Genomic DNA, 19,857 nt, shown 5'->3' with positions numbered 1-19,857 from the left:
CTTTATTTACTTAGAAATAGAAATAGTACTACGGTAACTGGTCCAGTGGATCAAATTTGGCACCGGTGTATCAAAGTGATAATAGAAATAAGTCACTAATTTAAATATATTTTCGTAAGTTAATACACTGTGCTTAAGTGGACCCAATTTGGCACAAGGGGAGCACAGTGATATAAAATAGAAATAAAGTCACTAAATTTGAATACAGTATCTCATTCGCCTAATACACTGAGCTCAATGGCCCCAATTTGGCACGAGCGGAGCACAGGATATAAATAATAGAAATAAAATCACTAAAATGTTATACAGTATCTTACTATCTCATTTTAAACAGTTTGGTATGCCGTGCGTTGTTATGCAAATGAGTTTGTGCAGGTGTATTATGGGGAAGATGGTATATGTTAGTCATTCGCGGTCAACACGCCACACTGTTAAATTTTGATGTTGTTAATCTTTACATTAGAAGATTGTTCAAACCATGTAAATAAAACATTTTCCGGGCGGGAACCTAGCAGCTCTTCTCTTTTAGTTTGTAAAAGTAATCTCGAAAAGAACTCATGTGGAAAAGAAGCCCACCCAAGAGTACTAAAAATAAAGGAGCAAATGGGCTTCTTTTCGAGGTTTTATGGCAGTCTATTTAATGGAAAATAATGCCATGCAACTTTGTTTCTGATTTTAAAAAAGGTCCACTTGTTTAGGCCTGACATTTACAACCCTCAAAATATCTCTCTTTCAAAATCAAAGAAAAGCAATATTTATTTTCAATTCAAAAAAAAAAAAAAAAAAAAAATTATCCGTAGAGGTTCGAACCCAATCTACTAGAGCTGAGAGTACCCAAACCTGAGCATTACCCGTTACGCCACAAAGCAGTACATGACTGAACAGCTGATAATAGTCTATTTATACGTGTATTACGTAATTCATCATTACGTCATAAATATCCTATTAACCTTGTTAAAACCAAAATGATCAGTATAGCTCAGTCGCCTGAGCGTCGTGTTGACAACACGTATGTCGTGGGTTCGATTCCCACGCTGGTCGGTGGAATAGAGTTAAAGGTATGCGACCACTGTGTTTGGGGTTCACAGATTATACGTCCCCCTTTCCACCACACATCATGAGGCGACAACATCAATGCATCTGGTGATGTGCTGGAAACGACCCCAAAAGGCTGTGGCAGGGCCTTAGTGCTGAGGCAGGGAGAGCACATTTAACATCTTTTTTTATTTAATTTTTTTTTCAACCTGTATTCGATCTCGTAAATTTTATGTTTGCCGCCCTCAATTTGAAAAGAAATTGAATTTATTATTTTCGTCGCAGGTGTACGAAACGGTTTGGTATGTCGTGCGTTGTTATGCAATGGTTGTGCAGGTGTAGTGGGAAAGATGCTATTGTTAGTCATTCGCGGTCAACACGCCACACTGTTAAATTTTGATTTTGTTCATATTTCAATGAATCAATAGGTGCACTTTCCCCGGGGACACTAAATAAGTATATTTATCTTAGACAAACGCAAGTTATTAAAATCATTGATATGGCTTGAAACTAATTTTTCTTTTGCATTACGGATGGAGTAACCGATATTGAACATATATACCAAGTTTGAAATATTATTGAATTCCAGAAGTATTTTTTCTCGATGTTTTTGTATGTGACTATTTCGCTGTGCTCCACCACTGGCGTCAAATTGGATCCACTTGAGCACAGTGTATTAACATACGAAAAGATATTGAAACTTACTTAAAAGTAGTGACTTATTTCTATTTTATATCACTGTCCTACCCTTGTGCTAAATTGGGTCCACTTGAGTAGTTACCGTAGTACTATACTATTTCTATTATTAAAATTAATAAAGGCATAAATGGCGCTCCGTAGAGAAGTAGTAATTTTAAGGGATGGTTACGAAATTACATTAGCGCCTCTTAAAAACCAATATATATTTGATTGGAAATAGTGAGAAAGGTACGGGAATAACTCAAATATTAAAACAACTTAAACTGTGATAACATACAACGTACAATAATTATGACATGAACAGCGTTCCATAACAATTGAAAAGCAGACGACATTTCATTGTTTTTTTCCGTGCGTAACGTACTGACATGTTCGTTTCTACTTCTTCAACACTGCGTCAACAAGCTATAACAACCGTTTCAACTTTACAAATAGCCACATTTTACAATTGGTATAATTACTATAATATATTTTTTTGCTCTTTAAGTGGGTTTTAAATTGTTTGAATTCTGGAAATGTTATATTCAGGTAATAGGTTGCGTTTACAACTAAAACGCTTTACGTTTCAGTAACGAAAAAAACACGTGTGTGTTTATGACTCAAATGGACCTGCTTATCTATTCAAACTTTAGTATAGCAATTTTTCTATTTTTTTAAACAAAATTATATCGTAATAATATCAAATACAACATAATTGGGCGTATTACTTAAAAGAAAACATGTAATTGTGATGTATTAGCTCTTTATTTATATTTTTTCGTCGGATAAAACATTTTATTACATAAACGATGGTCGTGTGAATATCTCAAACTAGTTGTCTCATTTAGCTAGATAGAAAACTTTGTTTATCAATCACTCACATCCCGAGGAAGCGCGACCGGTCGATTAAGTTCACAGAAGTTGATTTTACTAGAATTTTTATAAAAATGGCATTAGGAACTAAGTTATTTTGTATATTATTGTGGATTTCATGTCTTTATGGTGTAAGCATATTTATTTTTACTAAAGGATTTCTATTAAAACGACTAGAAATTCCAAACAAAAGTGATTGTTCAGTTAGGCTCGAGGAGCAGTCGGTTTTTTCAATGATGACGCCGGAAGAAAGTGTTGGTCCAGGCGACACCGACCCTTCAGATGAGAGCCTAGGATCACGATATTACATTGATAATATATGTACTGCACAGAAACGTTTTAATAAGGCTGTTTTAATTCTCATTGATGCACTTCGTTACGACTTTCTTTTATATGATGAATCTTGTGATAAAACAAACATTTTGCCTTTCCAAAACAAATTACCGATCATCAAAACATTGTTGGACAGGAATCCATCGCAATCTCTTCTGTATCAATTCATAGCTGACCCGCCTACTACAACTATGCAACGCTTGAAAGGCCTTACGACAGGAAGCCTACCAACTTTTGTTGATGTGGGAAACAATTTTGCGAGTGCAAACGTGGAAGAAGATAATATAATTCATCAATTAGTAAATGCTCGTAAAAATGTAACGTTTATGGGTGATGATACTTGGGAATCGCTTTTCACTGATAAATTTGCAAAGTCGTTTCCATTCCCGTCATTTAATGTGAAAGATTTACATTCAGTTGACAACGGAATTATGAGACACCTCCTGCCAGAAATGAATCGGTCTGATTGGAACATCCTAATAGCTCACTTCCTGGGTGTTGATCACTGTGGTCACAGATATGGACCATACCACTCTGCAATGGGTGAAAAGCTGTCACAAATGAATGAAATGATTAGGTATAATATTTACTTGGTGTAATTTTAAAAATAAATGTTAATGTTAAATTGTTAAAATCTACAACAATCATTGTAATTTCTAGTTTTAAATTAATCAATTTCTTAAATAAGTCTCAGTTTCGGCAACAATACCATACCAATTTGTTAAATTTTATAATAATGGATGAAATGACAGAATTAACCATTTTTCAATTTCTAGTTTGGTGGCAGACAACTTGGACAACGATACCCTTTTGTTGATCTTTGGTGACCATGGAATGACTGGTACTGGAGACCATGGTGGTGACAGTGATGATGAGCTAAAAGCTGGCTTATTTGTGTACAGTAAAAAGGACCTCAAGATGTCTACAAAAACAGAAATGGTTTGTGTTTTTATTTAGGCTTTATTGGGAAGCTTTTGATTTGCGACGACCAAGAACCAACAACCTATTACTATAAAAATAATTTAAAATTATGAAAGAAAAGACAGTTTTTGCTCAAGTATTTTGAAATAGTAACCTAATGTTAAACAGTATTTTTATTGTTTTACACAACCTGTATATGTAAAACTAATGCAGAAACACACTTTTCATAATCTAGTGGTATTTGACCATTCTTTACAAATTTTATAGCTATTTTTTAAAACAATTATTTACATTTTGTGTGTACATATTAATTTTATCCTGTAACAATTTGTTGTTTTGCAGAATACTGTCCGATCTATATCACAGATTGACCTTGTTCCAAGTTTGTCTCTCCTGTTGGGAATTCCCATTCCATTTTCCAGCCTGGGAATGCTCATCCCTGAACTCTTTATGATTGGTGCTGATGACAAGTCTCCAGAACTACAAAACCAACTATCAGTACTGTCAGAGAAATATCATCCAGCTTACTTGAAGATGGAAGCACTGAGAATAAACGCTCTTCAGGTTAAGCGGTACTTGGATACCTACTCCAGAAGGGCAGATGAGTTCCCTTACCATATTGCTGCAGTGCTAGAACAGAAGTTCACCAATGCAGAGACACTGTTCCATAATTTACAAAAAGATCTCAGTAGTGAGGAAGTGAAGATCGCTATAGACGGTGCCACAGCTATGTATATGGAATACTTATCAGGCGTCAAAGAAATGTGTCGAAGGAACTGGGCCAAGTTTGACCTCTTATCAATGGCATGTGGTGTAGTTCTTATTGTTAGTACAAGCTTAGCTACATGGGTGGTTCTTAATTTTGTTGAAGGAATTAAAGATAGAGACAAAGTTGAAGAGAATTTGAATTCGCTGCTTGGAAACATGCTAACAGGGATGATCACCATCTTTCCAATGAGTGTCCTCATCACGAGTCAGGTGGAAGATCTAATGACTGTGAAGACGACGATCTTGTTGTTCTTCCCGGCGCTAGGTTCCATTCTTGGAAGCCTGCTGTGTGTTCTTCAGACTCAAGGTGTCCCGTCACTTCCTGATGTATCATTCTACATAAAGCGCACACCAAAGGAATCCTTCTGTGCTTCTGCACTGCTAGTTCTCTATGTAGTGTCACTCACTTCAAACAGCTTTGTTGTGTACGAAGATAGAACAACTGTTTTCTTACTTCAAACAAGTGTTCTACTATTATATCTTGTATCCGGAATAAAAAGCTTAACACGTTTGAAAAAGATTAAATCTCGTGATATTGGCCGGATACTGACCCATCCTGTTGCCATTGTCACATACTTATTACTTGCTTTCCAAATATGTGTACGTATATCTTCAAGTTTTCGGACATGTCGTGAAGAACAGGTTCCTTGTACTCAATCAGATCTCTTGCAACCTCTACTTGTTTTTGATCCTGAGAACACCTCGTATAACAATATACGGTACATAAAAGCAGTTGTTAGCATTTGTAGCATCTCATTCCTTTTAAGACTTTGGTTGAAAAAACAAGGAAACTTAAACGGTACATCTATAGCTAGTATATGCATTAAGTATGCGCTGCCATTAAACTCATTTTTTATATTCCTGCACTGGGGCATGCAATCTTTGCCAGAGAAAATTCTTGATAAGTTGCCTGCATGGCAACAGACATTTCTTGCAAAATGTGTATATGGCCTGACAACCATTTCTATAGTTTCAATTATCTGGCAGCCATTGTTGATTCATATTCTTGAGCGTAGAACAGAAAGTAAGCGCAAATCACACGGTTTTGAAGGTGACTTAAAGGACCACATTGTACCACGTCTTTTTGACCACATTAAATCGAATATTAAAGAAAAGCAAGAAGATGAAAAGAATTTTGAAACGCCAGCTGTGTTTGGTTTAGCCACAATATACTCCGCTTGTCTTCTACAGGTGATTGTCACTATCATGCTTCTCCTTTCTATATTGCTTGGTGATGGATTTGCTCCTTCTTTAGGGTTACTTTGCATACAGGTGTTGCTGTTTCTTGAACTCGTAGCCTGCATTCGACGGGCGCAGCTTAAAGTATTCAGTGCTGTGCCAGAGCTTCAAAAACTTGGTATTAATGATTCATTTTGTAACACATATACTATTTTAAGGGGAAATTTTTCTGTTTCAACACTATGGGCTACTTCTATTCAGGGAACACCACTATTAAAGAGACATTTTTGGACCCCAAAGATGTCCCCTAAAAGGGTTCTACTATATTATCAGACTGATTATAATACCTTTAAAATTAATTGTAAATTTATATAAATGCATGTTCCTATGTGTGTAAACAATCAACTAATTTAGTGCAAAAATATTTGATTTTTTTATGAAAATTATTCATAATTGTTTTTATTATTTCAGCTCTACTGCATGTTCCTTGGTATATTATCTTTAGCTGGGGATTAATGGCTTCCCAATTCTTCTTTGTAACTGGTCACCACGCTACGTTCCCATCCATTCACTTTGAAGCCGGATTTGTTGGTTTCCATGGTGACTTCCCCGTCTACCTCTACTGGATCCCAGCGATTTTGATTGGTGCAAACACATTTGCTGCAAAAATCTTGTTTGCTCTTTCGTTACCATTGGTCCTATTATGGCCGTTTACGAGAGGAAGATTGGAGGAAAAGATCTCTGACAAAGAGGGAGAAGTTGTCTTGCGTGATCATGCAACTGAACTACGTATTGGCTTGTTTCGATTGGTCGTTCTTTACATCTTATTCCATGGATTCAAGGTAATATTAAATATTAAAAGCCTGATGTCTACACTATCAAACTAGTTTGACAAAAAAAAGTGTGATGTGTCCAAATATGGTAGTGATATGCCCAAATATGGTAGTGATATGCCATCATCATGTCTATATATGGGCACATCACATTTTTGTCACAAAGTTTGATAGTGTAGACAAGGGTTAATAGCATGATAAAATTATACTATGTGTATGTTATTACAAAATCAAAAATTTGTTATATATAAAAATATTTTCTGAAATAGTTATATTTAAACAACATTTATCCTCAATTTGTTTTATTTTTCAGCTTTTGGGCTGCATGTTTTCAGCAGCCGTCCATCGGCGCCACCTCATGATATGGAAGATATTTGCACCACGTTACATATTTGACGGTATAGGATTTTTCGTCACTTTAACGTTTGTACTTTTGGCATACCTCCTTGTTCTGAGAACAGACAACCAACTCGCCAAGTGGTTGGCAAGACTTTTTCAAATAATACAATTTTTAAAAGATCCTAGGTGATAAAGTGTATAGTTAAATACATTTCGTCTACACTGTTATCCATATAGAAGCTAGATTATTATTACTTTTTATCAATGAAAACAAAAACACACAATAAAATACAGTTCTCTACCTCATCAAGTGGTATCATCGTGGCCATATCTTTTACATACTGTAGAAATAACATTAATAGGGAACAACAAGACCTACGCTTATTGTGTGGTTGAATCTAAAATCTGCAAAAAATCAGTTCCTATGCCATCATAAATCATAAGTTCTAAATTAAAAATGTATGTTATATGTTATTATTGACCAAAGATTTATTATAATTTATTAAAAACAACATTTTTAGCTATATATTTGAGCATCCACTTACAAACCAAAATAAAATACGCCATGAAGGCATACTAATAAGGGACCGATTACGATTGGTCTGTTTCAAAGATCAGTATCTCTAAACGAAACAACACTTGGCCTAAAATGTCTGGTCTTCTAAAAAGTCTGGTTTTCATTTCAAACATGGATATTATGTGTCAAACTATATTTATAGATTTATATTTTAAATTTTGTTTAATAGGTTTTTTTTAAAATAAATGATTATTATCATGTTATTTACATATTTTGTATGATCACTACTTATACATAGTATAAGTTTTCTTGTATACAAAAAAATGATATTGCTATATGTATTGTATGTGATGTATAATAGATGATGTTAAAATACACAGTACTATTTTTAATTTGTATTGTTCCTTATGTTTATAACATAAGGTAGATTTTATTTTGCATAAAGAATTATACAAAATCTTAAGGTCTGTCTACACTATCAAACTAGTTTGACAAAAAAAGTGTGATGTGCCCAAATATGGTAGTGATATTCCCAAATATGGTAGTGATATTCCCAAATATGGTAGTGATATGACATCATCATGTCCATAAATATATATTTTTTTTCACATAAAGTTTGATAGTGTAGACATTGCTTTAAACTATTAATGATCTGAGAAGTACGAGATTACATACAGTATTTTGAAATACTACAGAAACATGAAAAGCAATGAAATACAATTATTCATTTTATATATAAAATAAAATGTTTTTTATCTTGTCCAATACTTAAATAAACTTTCGCAATGGCTCAATGTTACATTTTAATATATACTGTACTATGTTCTTTAACATGATAAATGATTGTAAACCTTAAGCTCTGTCTACACTATCAAATTTGATGTGACAACAAAAATGTGATGTGCCCATATATGGACATGATGATGATGTCATAGCACTACTACCATACATTATTTATGATTCTTTCCTTCTAAACAAGCTCCTCTTTTTGTAATTCTTTGACTTCCTATCTCCTTCCCCAAGATATTTAACAGCAGACTGTCTTTTCCCACTCTCAACCAAATCTAGTTTTGGTTCATTTTTAAATCCTTCAGGTAAAACATTATTTTTCTCCACATAAACTGTCTGCGCATTGCCTAATAAAAGACTACGGTTTTTAAGAGCTATTTTATCCATCTTTTCAATGTTTCTCTCCTGTGGCACAAACTTGCTGTGGAGGACTTTCCTAATGGCATCATGAGAAACGGTAAAACCATCTGCCAATCTCTTGATGTTCCATTCTTCTGGATGTTCTTGATAGAGAAAGCGTATTTGTTGAATCATGTTGGTTGTCAATAGTCTTGGTTCCTTAGGCTGTGGAAATTGTCTTCGTATTCTGTTATATCTCATTGCCTTTTGTCTTCTATCCTGATCTCTGCACACACAAAAGATAAGAAGCAAAATTAATATTGAAACTATCAAGTTTTCAATTTATTTAACTTGGATGAAACTAGGGTTGATCCAGAGGCTTGTGTTTGGGTCGCACAACCTCTCGCCTTGGCAGCTAAAATGACATTAAAACTATATTTTGACCACTATTAATACTATTATGTTAGCATTCCACATGTAAACAATTCTGTATCACCTTTGCTTTTGAATGGTTCACTAAAAGTGGAAAGTTTCAGTATAATAATAATAATAATAATAATATTTATTCGGTCATCAATGTAAAGTATAATAATAATAATAAAAATAATATTTATTCGGTCATCAATGTAAAGTATCTACTGTTCCCCAAAATATAAATTAAAATATACTGTATAAATGAAAAAAAATTATTTCTGGAAGGTAACTATTTAAAAAAAAAAATAAAATAACATTTGGGAAATATTACTACATACTACTGTACAGCTTCAAAGAAATTATTGGGATTCGGACAAAATTCTTTAAAAAAAAGTTATTGCAGAAATGGTGGTACAGTAGGCATACTTTAGAATCTTTTCTAAAACTTCTGGATCATTTTCTTCATCATAATCTAGAGGTGAAAGTCTTTTGTTTATTTCCGTTTCCATTTTACCGTCTAATTTAGTGGAATCATATTCACCGCCTCTTCTTCCGGAACCTCTTTTAGAACAAAGTGTTGGCGATACGTGATATCTTCTCAAAATTAATAAATTTGACAATCTAGAATTGTTATTTAAGCAAATGCAATTAAACCATGTGCTGCTGTTACACGTTACAGAGGCAGTAATTTGTGAATACGGATGACTGCTGACGACAAAAGGTTCGATGTTAGGCCTAGAATGTGTTAATGTAATAAAGCGGGAGAGATTGATTTTCGCCGCGTGGATTTTGGAAATGGCAGAGTCGGTAGGCCTAAGTTGGACAAAATATAACAAACGAGATCGAAGAAGTTTCATTGACAACATTTTAATTATGAGATTGAATATTAATACTAATATAACGATAAAATGTCACAATAAACAATTATTAAGGCGTTCTTTGTGACGGTCAACAAAAAACAGGTTCTAACATGGGGGCTGACATCTTGAAAAGTTTGTTTAGGCTTTTAAAGATATTAATTTATGAAATAATATTTATAAAGATATATATTATTTATCACATTTTCCAACGTTAAAAAAACAATCAATTAATTTTATATTATTTTTTATTACACTTACGTATAATATTTAAAATTTAAAATTGTATTTTGTCTATTTTAAGAAAACAAATGATCAAAAGGTTAGGAAATAAGAGCCAAAACAACAAACAATGAGAAACAGTTGACGGGATTACCATTTTTTTAATTTCGATCAAAATATGATTATTTCTTCACATTTTTAATTTGTAAATTATAGTTAATTAGTTAATAATGGATAACGTACCAGACATACCAGAAGATATTCTGATCGACCTAATTTCGTAAGAGAAACAGCATTTTTGGTTCTCTATAACTTCCTTGATGAGGAGAGGTGGAGAGCTGAGGCTAGCTCAGCTTGTCTTTCCTCTCTCGACTTTATCTGCAGCCACCAGCGGCCAGTTTAATTTCAGAAGAAATTAGGTTTTTATAGAGGCGCTTTTATACCACCACCACTATTGTAAACATACAGTATTATTTAGATTAATAGTAATAATAATAATAATAATCCATGAATTACAAATTATATAAAAATGGTATATCACATAAATAATAAAAAATCAAATTGAGGTGTTGCTATACATATGTATGATCAACCTACGCATGAAATTCATTGTTTGACCGTGTGTCGATAAAAAAAAACTTGACATTAGACACTCGGTCAACCGTGCCGATGGCCATTCCCATGCTAACTATCGCATTGTATCAAACAAATGTAATTACTAAGTATGTATATTATGAACTTTAATATATAAATGCAATAATTGTATTACTATTATTTTTCTTTCAGCCGTTTTCTGTTAAATGTGCCATCTGTAGAACGCAATAATCTGATTCGTGTTTGCTTTCAAGTTGAACTTGCTCATTGGTTTTACCTCGACTTTTATCGACAAGAACAGCCAAGCCGTCTTCCTGGGTGCAGGATTGTAGATTTTGCCAAAGCAAATATCCTTTACTGTTTTTTTTTACTCTATGAATAAACGAATCTGTTTACCATTAGGGAGAATTCTCAACACTACGATAACGAAGATGGATACGTCACACAAACATATTCGTTTTCGTAGCCAGTAAAAATCTGTTATCGCATGGTAACGAAATATTGAGGGCCCCTGTCCAAAATATGACTGGGGAAAATTTGTATTTATATTTGTAAGGTTGTGAAACCTCCCTATTAACTCATGTTTAGCATGAACCAGTGAAAAATGATTTTAAATCTTGTTTTATACTTTGTTTACTGACAAGGTATTTATTTATTAATTTTATTTCAATGACAATTATTTCTGCTTGTGTGAGTGAATTAAAATTACGTTTCAACTTTATATCAGTAGCCTACTGTAAAAATAGGGAGCTTTCACATCAAGACGGTAAACAAAGTGTACAGTAATTAACATAGGTTCAACGGTTATTTTACAACACAAGCGCCAAAGAGTTGACACATGCGTAACGGTGAAATACAAATTGTTCCATATTTTGTTAACCTTAACTTTGCACACTTTTCCAAACTTGTCCATATCTCATTGAACACGCAGAGCGAACTGAGGAGATTTTGGCCGATTGGAAACAGTACAAAATGAGTGTGCCTACCTATGGCGCCATCATTATGGATAAGGATTTAAAACATGTAATTATTATTTCCATTTCTTACAAATTGAAGAAAAATATGTTTATGTTGTCTTAAAGTGGGAAGCCAGTGCCCATACAGTATATAAGATAGATATTTAATTCATACCATTTTCAAATAGTTGGTTTGTATCAAGTTCATGGACATGTACTGTACATGGCTTTACATCCCATCTGAAGGACAAGTTAATTAATTAGAGAGTACAGAATCTTGCCTAAAGCTCTGTCTACACTAAACTTAATGTGAGAAAAAAATATGATGTGCCCATATATGGACATGATGATGTCATATCACTACCATATTTAAGCATATCACTACCATATTTGAGCACATCACACTTTTTTTGTCAAACTAATTTGATAGTGTAGACAGAGCTTAGAATATGGCACATTATCTCCGATTCCCTTACCATTACACCATTTTAATCTCCCAGTACTTATTACGTAATTCATAATTATAATAACTTTTGTTGGTTTCTTTAGGTTTTATTAGTTCAAGGGTTTTGGTCTAAATCAAGTTGGGGATTTCCCAAGGGAAAGGTGAATGAGGAGGAAGCCCCACATGTGTGTGCAATACGTGAAGTAAGTATAACACTATTTGTTTCTCACTTCTGATGAAATAATTGCGAATAAGAATAATTTGTATAGTAGGTCATGGTGTGTATCTAAATCATAGTTTTTTAAATAGAAAATATTTCTGATAATATAAGACAAATTTAGTATGTAGGATATAGTCGAACTCCTATAAATGGACGACACTTGCGGGACTCAACATTGGGGTTGGTCGTAGTGTTAACAAATATTACCCCTGCAGTTTAAAAGCTATTAATGTATTATTTATTATCTAAATACTTATTTTTAAAATAATTTTGAAAATGTTTTCTTTCTTGTAGATGCTTTAATTGTAGAATTAAATTAATTTGTTTATTTCTGTGCACTGTTCTGGCTAGCTAGGTGTTTAGCACCTGTTTTGTCTTTCCATGCCTTTTATATTTCGTTTTGTCTTTTTCTTTGTAATGGCAGAAATTGAATTGAATTTTTGTTAGAACCGAGAATTAGTATCATATATGCTATACTTTATTTACTGGTTTTTGTTCTGTGCTTCTAGGTAATGGAAGAGACGGGATTTGATATAAATGATTTAATAGATGAAGATCAATATATACAATTAACTATACATGACCAAGTCGCAAGATTGTATATAATAACAGGAGTTCCATATGAAACATCTTTTCAACCAAAAACTAGAGGAGAAATAAAGGTATACAATTTATTTCAAACTGGACTCTGACAAAGGCGATTCAAAGGGGCCCACCTGGCCTCCTCCCACCAAATGTTGACAATTTTAATGCAAAAGATAGGACATTAATTTCAGTATTGCACCTAAAATTTTAGGCCATGAACCTCCCCCCCCCCCCCCCCCCCTATAATCCTGGATCCGCCAATGATTCAAGCTAGGCTAAGTGAAACACAGTTAAAATGAAATACCACTGAAAAAAATTGAACTGGGAAAACAGATTTTTAAGAAATTCACCCAGTCATGCCAAAAAAAATCCATTTCATGTCCATTTTAAAGAGAAATCCATTACACATTTTTTACTTAACGACCTTTTCTCACTAACGAAGTAACATTTTTTCAGGAAATCAAGTGGTTTAATTTAGATGATTTGCCATCACACAAGAAAGACAATGCACCGAGAGTCAACCTGGGCCTGAACCAAAATAATTTCTTTATGGTTATGCCTTTCATAAAGTAAGTTATAATATTTCATTCCATATTTATTTTCCACAAAAAATGTCAAAATGAATTAATTAAATGAATAATTATTAAATTATCGGGTTAATACATTAATAGGCTTTTTTGATGTTTTCTCAAGAACCTCAGGCCTTAGGTGCTTGTACAATATCCATTTTGAGGTCACTTTATAATGATTCAAATCCTGTAAAGCTCGGTCTACAATATCAAAGTTTATGTGACAATATATGGACATGATGATGTCATATCACTGCCATTGTTTGGTCACATCACTATCATATTAATCACACTTTGTTTGTCAAACTAGTTTGATAGTGTAGACATAGAGCACATCTGATATGTTTTGACATAACTTTTTTGAATAGACAATTGAAAAAATATGTAAACAAGAAACGATCACAGACAAAAGTGGCAGAAACACCGCTAGATAGCCTCTTACTAAACGCTCAAAGTAAACAACAGGTTCAAAAGGTGGAACAGCAAAATTCCCCTGTGAAACCTGTAAAGAATGGCCCACAAGAGGCTAAGCAGCTAACTGATAAACAGAGACAACGGCAACAGAAAGCCTTCGCTCTCAAGAACCAAAGTGAGTTCTCGCAATACCTCAAGTTCCGTGACTCCACTGATGGTAATAGCAATGGAACACCAGGAAAGAAGCAGGGAGTTCAGAACCAAAGGGGGTCAAGAGGAAGAGGGGCTCAGCAAAAGCAATATCAGATTCTGGTAAGTGTTTTATTATTGTAATTGCAAATATATAATTATTTTTTTTATTCGATTATTTAGTTGTTATATTGTATTTACAATACATTCAACTCCAAGTAACTAGCAGGATGTATATAAACTAAAGCTCTGTCTACACTATCAAACTAGTTTGACCAAAAAAGTATGATGTGCCCAAATATGGTAGTGATATGACATCATGTCCATATATGGGCATTACATGTTCACCATCATTTATCAATTCACACACTATTTATTGACTCCCAATTTATTTCAAAATTCCAATCCAAAACAAACCACCTTTTATACCAAATTCATTCAAGAATAAAACTGTGTTATAATGTTTTTATTTTTTAGACTAGAGATAAAAAATCCAAACAAGATGGAGATAGCACACCTACTAAGGATACGACACCAATCAGGTTTTTTGCAAAGGCATTCCTTAACTTTGAGATCAATCGTGAAGAAATTATGGCTGCTTATGATGGGTTGTTATAAAAACACTACTAAAGCTCTGTGTACACTATCAAACTTTATGTGAAAAAATGTGATGTGCCCATATATGGACATTATGACCATATTTGGGCACATCACACTTTTTTATTCAAACTAGTTTGATAGTGTATTTACTATTATTACTATTACTCCCTCTTCAAGTACCAATATCCCTGCAAAGCTAAGAACGAACCAATATCATTTCCGGATTTTTTATCCCAGTGTAAAATTAACATTCATTTATTGTTTATAAAATTGTAAATATAATTATTGTACAATCACAAAAAACAAATACATATTTTATATGTAAAAAACACAAAATAATTCATGTAATATTACTATCCTGCTGCCTCTCATGCTTTTTGAGATTTCAAAGAAATTGTATGTATATATAAATGCAAAAACATCTTTGAAAAGTAAGACTTATTTTTATTTTAAGCACAAACAAATGTATATTTGTATTTTTATATTTTTGCACTTTTCTTACTAAAATGTTTATTACAGTTTGAACTAGGCACGGTTGACCGACCAACAGTGGTTCATTGTTCAATGATTTTGACCCACGGTTGTCAATAGAAATAAACATGGTTGCCTTTTATTTTTTCATTTCATTTGTTTTTAAAGTTCTATAATGTTTAACACTTAGTTTACAAGTTCATTATGCAGACGGTCGAAGGAAGTCTGGATATCTCTTTTTTCCATCTATAGTAAATTAATTGTTAAAATTAACCTGCTTATTTTTAAGACTTTTCATTCATTATAAATAATGTCTCCACACATTTTACTGCATTTATATTAAATAGAAAAATCCTATGTTATTTTAGTGTATCTGATCAGATTTATTTGTATACGTCGTGCATAATATTATTTTATCATGATTTGCCTAGCTTTTTTACTGCCTTGTTTTTAATATTGACAGTACTATGCAAGTTAAACTTATGTAAGTCAGTGCGGAAAATGGCTATTCTACTGTAAATTTTTATCTTTATCTCTGTTGAATGAATGTCAAACTGTTAACAATAGAATTTATATACGATTCTACTATTTGGTCAATTTGAATCATTTATTACTAGTTTCTATAGGACAATAGTCCTAATAATAATAATATTATCCATAATATTATATAGTAATAATTGTTATATAAATATCATTCAAAGTCAAAGTATGTACAGTACAACAATGCAATGTATGTTATAGCGCAAAACTGTTTTTTAATTTGAATGCTGTAGCTATAAACAGTGTTATATCACTAATCATCTGTATTATCAAATCTATGTATTTTGTCGGGTATAAAATATTTTGATTCACCTCTTTCTTCCCCACCCCCACCTAAAAAAAACCTAGCTAGCGAAACGATCTCCTCTCCTGACGCATAAGCCATTTCGGCATCTGTTTGTCTGTGGCACTTCTTTCTGTGTAGTTGGCATTGCACAATAACCTGTTCAGTAGGTATAATTTTATACTTCTTCAAAATTACTAATAGCAATAATGTTCTATTAAGTTTTAGTATTAATTTACAATGTCTTAAACATGTGTTATATCCATCATACTATTTCACAATAACTATACATCTTTTAGTATGTGTAATTTTATACTTCTTTTGAACATGGTTTAAAGATATTAACAATAGCAATAATGTTCTGTTAAGTTTTAGTATCAATTTGCAACATCTTGCTTACATTATATTTGTTTTATTTTGCATTAGCTGAAACCCAAGATAAATAAAGTTTATAAGATGCTCAACCTTTGAATTATTATTTTTTTTTTTACACCATATTTTAATGAGGGTGATCCATCCAGCTATTGCTGATCATTAGGGACCCTCAGAGGTTCACAAGACAAACATATACACAAGATGCTCTACATAAACAAAGTCTTATTACAAGTCTTTGGGAGTGGAGTTAGAAGTTTGTGGAGTGGAGTTTGTCCTTAGAAAAAATCCTGACATGTGACAGGACTTGAACCCAGGACCCTTGGAGTGCCACAACTTCATTCTAATTATGATTATTTACAAGTCTTTATCAAAATTATGCTTTGTACTTTGTAAATACTGATACTGCTATAAGTCAATAATGGTGGATTCTATATCAATAGATATTTATATGTTTGAATAGAAAATAATTTTTACAATTACTTATTTGTACTGTAATGTACTTAATCAATCCCCTTGCCCTATGAGGTCAGCTAAAATGTATAAACTCACTGGTAGAAGATAAAGTGATGCCTTACTTTTTAGAGTAGATATATAGATGTGTTGTGGCATTGGCCTATAAATTATTTCCCTCAGCTCTTAATTGAGCTGAATGATGAGCATTTACCAAGACATTATGAATTAAAAACCTTGTTTACACTATCAAACTTTATGTGTCAACAAATGTGATGTGCCCATATATGGACATGATGATGACAGATTCATATCACTGCCATATTTGAGCTAATTACTACCATATTTAAAATAAAACAATTTTAAATAAAACATCGAAATGAAACATGAACATTGATTCAAAAGTTATTATTATTTTATTTTTCAATCAGTGTATCTAGTTACTGTTAAAGCATTACAAATAGTTTGTACAGCATTTAGATAGAATATAAAACTTCCTGATGTATAGAACGTTAACGAAAATGATGACTTTCTGTTGAACCCTGTTACAAGAGTTTCTGTGCTACCATGATGGGTTGAAATTGTTGTTTTGTGTCCTACATAAATGTCATATTAAACACACTGCACGTCTGTTCTCTAGCTGAGCTCGCAATTGTATATCATATTTTCCCTTGTTTGTACATCTTCACGAGAAGGGCATTGCAGCTTGAAATTTTTGATTATCCAGTTTTCTGTGACTGCTCATCATACCATACTTTACATGCACAGAAATATAGTAATTTTCTCTCTATTATAGTTCTGCTTATCGAATGATAATTATGAAAGTTGTTCTATGCAATCTAGAAGTTTAAGCCTTGCGAGCTATGCATCGTTGAATTCATCTGGCTCTGAGGTGTCAATTGCCTGGACAGTCGGAAACTGCGGTGCAGTTGATGGATCGTTCAGCCTATCCAAAAATGAATTTAGCAATCTTTTGTTGATATGATCAGTTTGGGTAATTTTTCGTTCCTCCTGTTGATCTCCATTCTCTAAAGATATAGACTCACTTACTGCTGGCGATGGTGAGTGACCATTTACAGTGTGATTTTGGCCATTTGTTAGGTTGGCCTGATTCACATTCCGCTCGTTGTTTTCCATTTTGTTGCTTTGATACTTCCGCAATTGTCATTGGAAGAATTCATTTTTAAATGGACCCACTTAATAATAATACTTAAAAATAAATACTTTTAATAGCTGTAAGTAATAATAATTTGCTGTTAAATTAAATGATATATGGTAGTATTTATTTTTTAAATAATTTGATAATACAGTATATGCAAAGTAAGCATTATTGACACTAATTATTTTCTTTTATATTAGTAATTACCCCAGTTTATAATGGTTGATTCTCAAATAAGAAGAGTAGTTAAAACACGAACAACCAATCATATTAGGGGTTTCCCCGTTTAAAGGTTTTCCTTTTGCATGTGTTACACAACAAAACAAATTGTTTAATAACATTTTCATGTTTCAAGTTGCACTTTGTACCTTGTTTATAAAATGAGTACTCAGAAAGGTAACACTAAAAAGGCTGGTAGTCAAAAGTACAAAAATAAGTCTGCTTTCAAGAATGATTTACATGACACAAGTCATCAAACTAAACAGTTAAACACTATGGAAATCACGGGATTATGTCCACGTTGTGCAGATATGATAGCATGGAAGATAAAGTACAAAAAGTACAAACCACTGACACAGCCTAAAAAATGGTGAGTGTTTTCTTTTTTATTCTAAATTGCAGTATTTTCTTTTGTAATCTTGGATTTCAAAGGTACACGAGGAAGAATACTTTAAATATTTATTCTCAAATTTGTAGATGAAAAATAGTATAAAATATTTGCAAATGAGTAATGTGTTTTGTTAACTGTTGCTTTTTCAATATATTACAGCACAAAATGTCAACAAAGGACTGTGAAACATGCATATCATATAATTTGTATAAAATGTTCAACTGAAGCTAAAGTTTGTGGAAAATGTGGAGAAAGTGGAAAAGAAATAAAAAGGTATACATACAAAAGACAAAATATAATATTATTATACCATTTTTAATTTTTCAAGTGTTTACCATTATTATTTATAGAAGGACTGACAGCAAATTATTTCTATGTTTTTTTTGTATTATTAGATATAGGCCTAGTACTGTATTACACATCTATTGATATAATATTTTAGAATTTATTTATATGTTAATTTTATGATTGTTTAGTAATTTTAATTGGAGTATATCTTTAATATATAACTTATTTCTTTATAATACAGCCATGGATTGAGTTCAGCAGAACAGGCCTCAATGGACAGTCAACACCAACAAGAATTAAAAATGTTACCAGAGAGGAAACGACGGGCATTTTTAAGAAACCAAGAGCTGTATGATTTAAAGGACAAAGACGAAACTCAAGAGGGTGCATCTGGTAATGATACAGAATTGTATAATGAAAACGATACAAATGAATACACAACTGATAATGATATTGATGATTTAAAGGAACCTGAGAGGGATATAGATGAATTAGGGGAGAGTGAAAATAATTTAGAAGAGAAAAAAGATTAAAACAATAAATTTTAATATTCAGGGAATTTTAATATTCAGGGAATTTTAGTAGCCATATATGACAACAAATAAACAATTTTGAGACTTGCAAACAAGTATTAGGAACAATATTATTTATTTTGCTAGAGCTCAGCTTCTGATTAAAAATGTTTATAAAGCAAAATGTGCACCCCAATTAAATCACTCTATTATGGTCATAAAGCTCTGTCTACACTATCAAACGTTGTGACAAAAAAGTGTGATGTGCCCAAATATGGAAGTGATATGCACAAATATGGTAGTGCTATGACATTATCATGTCCATATATGGGCAAGTGTAGACAGAGCTTAAAACAGTCATTTTTTTATGCCTGATACGATAGTCCACAGCAGAGCTCCCACTTTCATGATTATCGCAGTGTCGTCTGCATTTTGTTTATTATTCAAAGTTTAGACTTGAATGAAAGTACTACACATCTTTTTTATATATCATAAAATTT

At 32.6% G+C, this 19,857-nt stretch overlaps 4 protein-coding genes across 7 annotated transcripts; 3 read left to right on the top strand and 1 right to left on the bottom strand.

Annotated features, from left to right (window-relative positions):
• The first annotated feature begins 2,640 nt into the window (after positions 1–2,640).
• On the top strand, positions 2,641–7,710 carry LOC144854290 (GPI ethanolamine phosphate transferase 3, catalytic subunit-like). Its single transcript, XM_078712222.1, has 5 exons — positions 2,641–3,496; positions 3,696–3,858; positions 4,183–5,965; positions 6,259–6,629; positions 6,934–7,710. Exons 1-5 carry the CDS (start codon positions 2,661–2,663, stop codon positions 7,147–7,149), a joined length of 3,369 nt encoding a protein of 1,122 aa, XP_078568348.1. The 5' UTR covers positions 2,641–2,660; the 3' UTR covers positions 7,150–7,710.
• A 712-nt stretch (positions 7,711–8,422) lies between these two features.
• On the bottom strand, positions 8,423–10,462 carry LOC144854336 (neugrin-like). 3 transcript variants are annotated; one of them, XM_078712287.1, is made up of 3 exons: positions 9,934–9,996; positions 9,445–9,612; positions 8,423–8,890 (listed from the first exon to the last, which is right to left on the bottom strand). In XM_078712287.1, the coding sequence occupies exons 2-3, from the start codon at positions 9,525–9,527 to the stop codon at positions 8,431–8,433; spliced, it is 543 nt and encodes a 180-aa protein (XP_078568413.1). In that variant the 5' UTR covers positions 9,528–9,612; positions 9,934–9,996; the 3' UTR covers positions 8,423–8,430. The 3 variants fall into 3 exon arrangements, with proteins under 3 accessions (XP_078568413.1, XP_078568414.1, XP_078568412.1); XM_078712288.1 differs by lacking the exons at positions 9,445–9,612; positions 9,934–9,996 and adding an exon at positions 10,341–10,462; XM_078712286.1 differs by having other exon boundaries at positions 9,445–9,997.
• On the top strand, positions 10,218–16,427 carry LOC144854324 (m7GpppN-mRNA hydrolase-like). 2 transcript variants are annotated; one of them, XM_078712270.1, is made up of 8 exons: positions 10,218–10,377; positions 10,884–11,038; positions 11,587–11,714; positions 12,197–12,295; positions 12,822–12,974; positions 13,354–13,466; positions 13,835–14,192; positions 14,547–16,427. In XM_078712270.1, the coding sequence occupies exons 1-8, from the start codon at positions 10,328–10,330 to the stop codon at positions 14,685–14,687; spliced, it is 1,197 nt and encodes a 398-aa protein (XP_078568396.1). In that variant the 5' UTR covers positions 10,218–10,327; the 3' UTR covers positions 14,688–16,427. The 2 variants fall into 2 exon arrangements, with proteins under 2 accessions (XP_078568396.1, XP_078568395.1); XM_078712269.1 differs by having other exon boundaries at positions 10,884–11,048; positions 11,597–11,714.
• Positions 16,428–18,234: 1,807 nt separating this feature from the next.
• LOC144854342 (uncharacterized) lies at positions 18,235–19,854 on the top strand. The gene is made up of 3 exons (XM_078712294.1): positions 18,235–18,536; positions 18,717–18,830; positions 19,087–19,854. The coding sequence occupies exons 1-3, from the start codon at positions 18,328–18,330 to the stop codon at positions 19,376–19,378; spliced, it is 615 nt and encodes a 204-aa protein (XP_078568420.1). The 5' UTR covers positions 18,235–18,327; the 3' UTR covers positions 19,379–19,854.
• Positions 19,855–19,857: the final 3 nt, after the last annotated feature.

Source organism: Antedon bifida, chromosome 10 (genome assembly GCF_963402885.1).
Source record: "Antedon bifida chromosome 10, ecAntBifi1.1, whole genome shotgun sequence".
Lineage (NCBI taxonomy): Eukaryota > Metazoa > Echinodermata > Crinoidea > Comatulida > Antedonidae > Antedon > Antedon bifida.
Note: the sequence above shows the minus strand (reverse complement) of the source record. Positions and strands in the feature narration are given on the sequence as shown.

What these genes read in the sequence shown, in the direction of transcription:
- LOC144854324 (XM_078712270.1), top strand. Translation starts at nt 10,328, where the DNA reads ATGGATAACGTACCAGACATACCAGAAGATATTCTGATCGACCTAATT. An exon ending in ATGGTTATGCCTTTCATAAA is followed by an intron (nt 13,467 to 13,834) that starts GTAAGTTATAAT and finishes TTTTTTGAATAG; the next exon opens with ACAATTGAAAAAATATGTAA. An exon ending in AAAAGCAATATCAGATTCTG is followed by an intron (nt 14,193 to 14,546) that starts GTAAGTGTTTTA and finishes TTTATTTTTTAG; the next exon opens with ACTAGAGATAAAAAATCCAA.
- LOC144854336 (XM_078712286.1), bottom strand. Translation starts at nt 9,884, where the DNA reads ATGTTGTCAATGAAACTTCTTCGATCTCGTTTGTTATATTTTGTCCAA. An exon ending in GTTTTAGAAAAGATTCTAAA is followed by an intron (nt 8,891 to 9,444) that starts GTATGCCTACTG and finishes TTGTGTGTGCAG; the next exon opens with AGATCAGGATAGAAGACAAA.
- LOC144854290 (XM_078712222.1), top strand. Translation starts at nt 2,661, where the DNA reads ATGGCATTAGGAACTAAGTTATTTTGTATATTATTGTGGATTTCATGT. An exon ending in TGTCTACAAAAACAGAAATG is followed by an intron (nt 3,859 to 4,182) that starts GTTTGTGTTTTT and finishes GTTGTTTTGCAG; the next exon opens with AATACTGTCCGATCTATATC. An exon ending in GCCAGAGCTTCAAAAACTTG is followed by an intron (nt 5,966 to 6,258) that starts GTATTAATGATT and finishes TTATTATTTCAG; the next exon opens with CTCTACTGCATGTTCCTTGG.
- LOC144854342 (XM_078712294.1), top strand. Translation starts at nt 18,328, where the DNA reads ATGAGTACTCAGAAAGGTAACACTAAAAAGGCTGGTAGTCAAAAGTAC. An exon ending in CTGACACAGCCTAAAAAATG is followed by an intron (nt 18,537 to 18,716) that starts GTGAGTGTTTTC and finishes AATATATTACAG; the next exon opens with CACAAAATGTCAACAAAGGA. An exon ending in AGTGGAAAAGAAATAAAAAG is followed by an intron (nt 18,831 to 19,086) that starts GTATACATACAA and finishes TTTATAATACAG; the next exon opens with CCATGGATTGAGTTCAGCAG.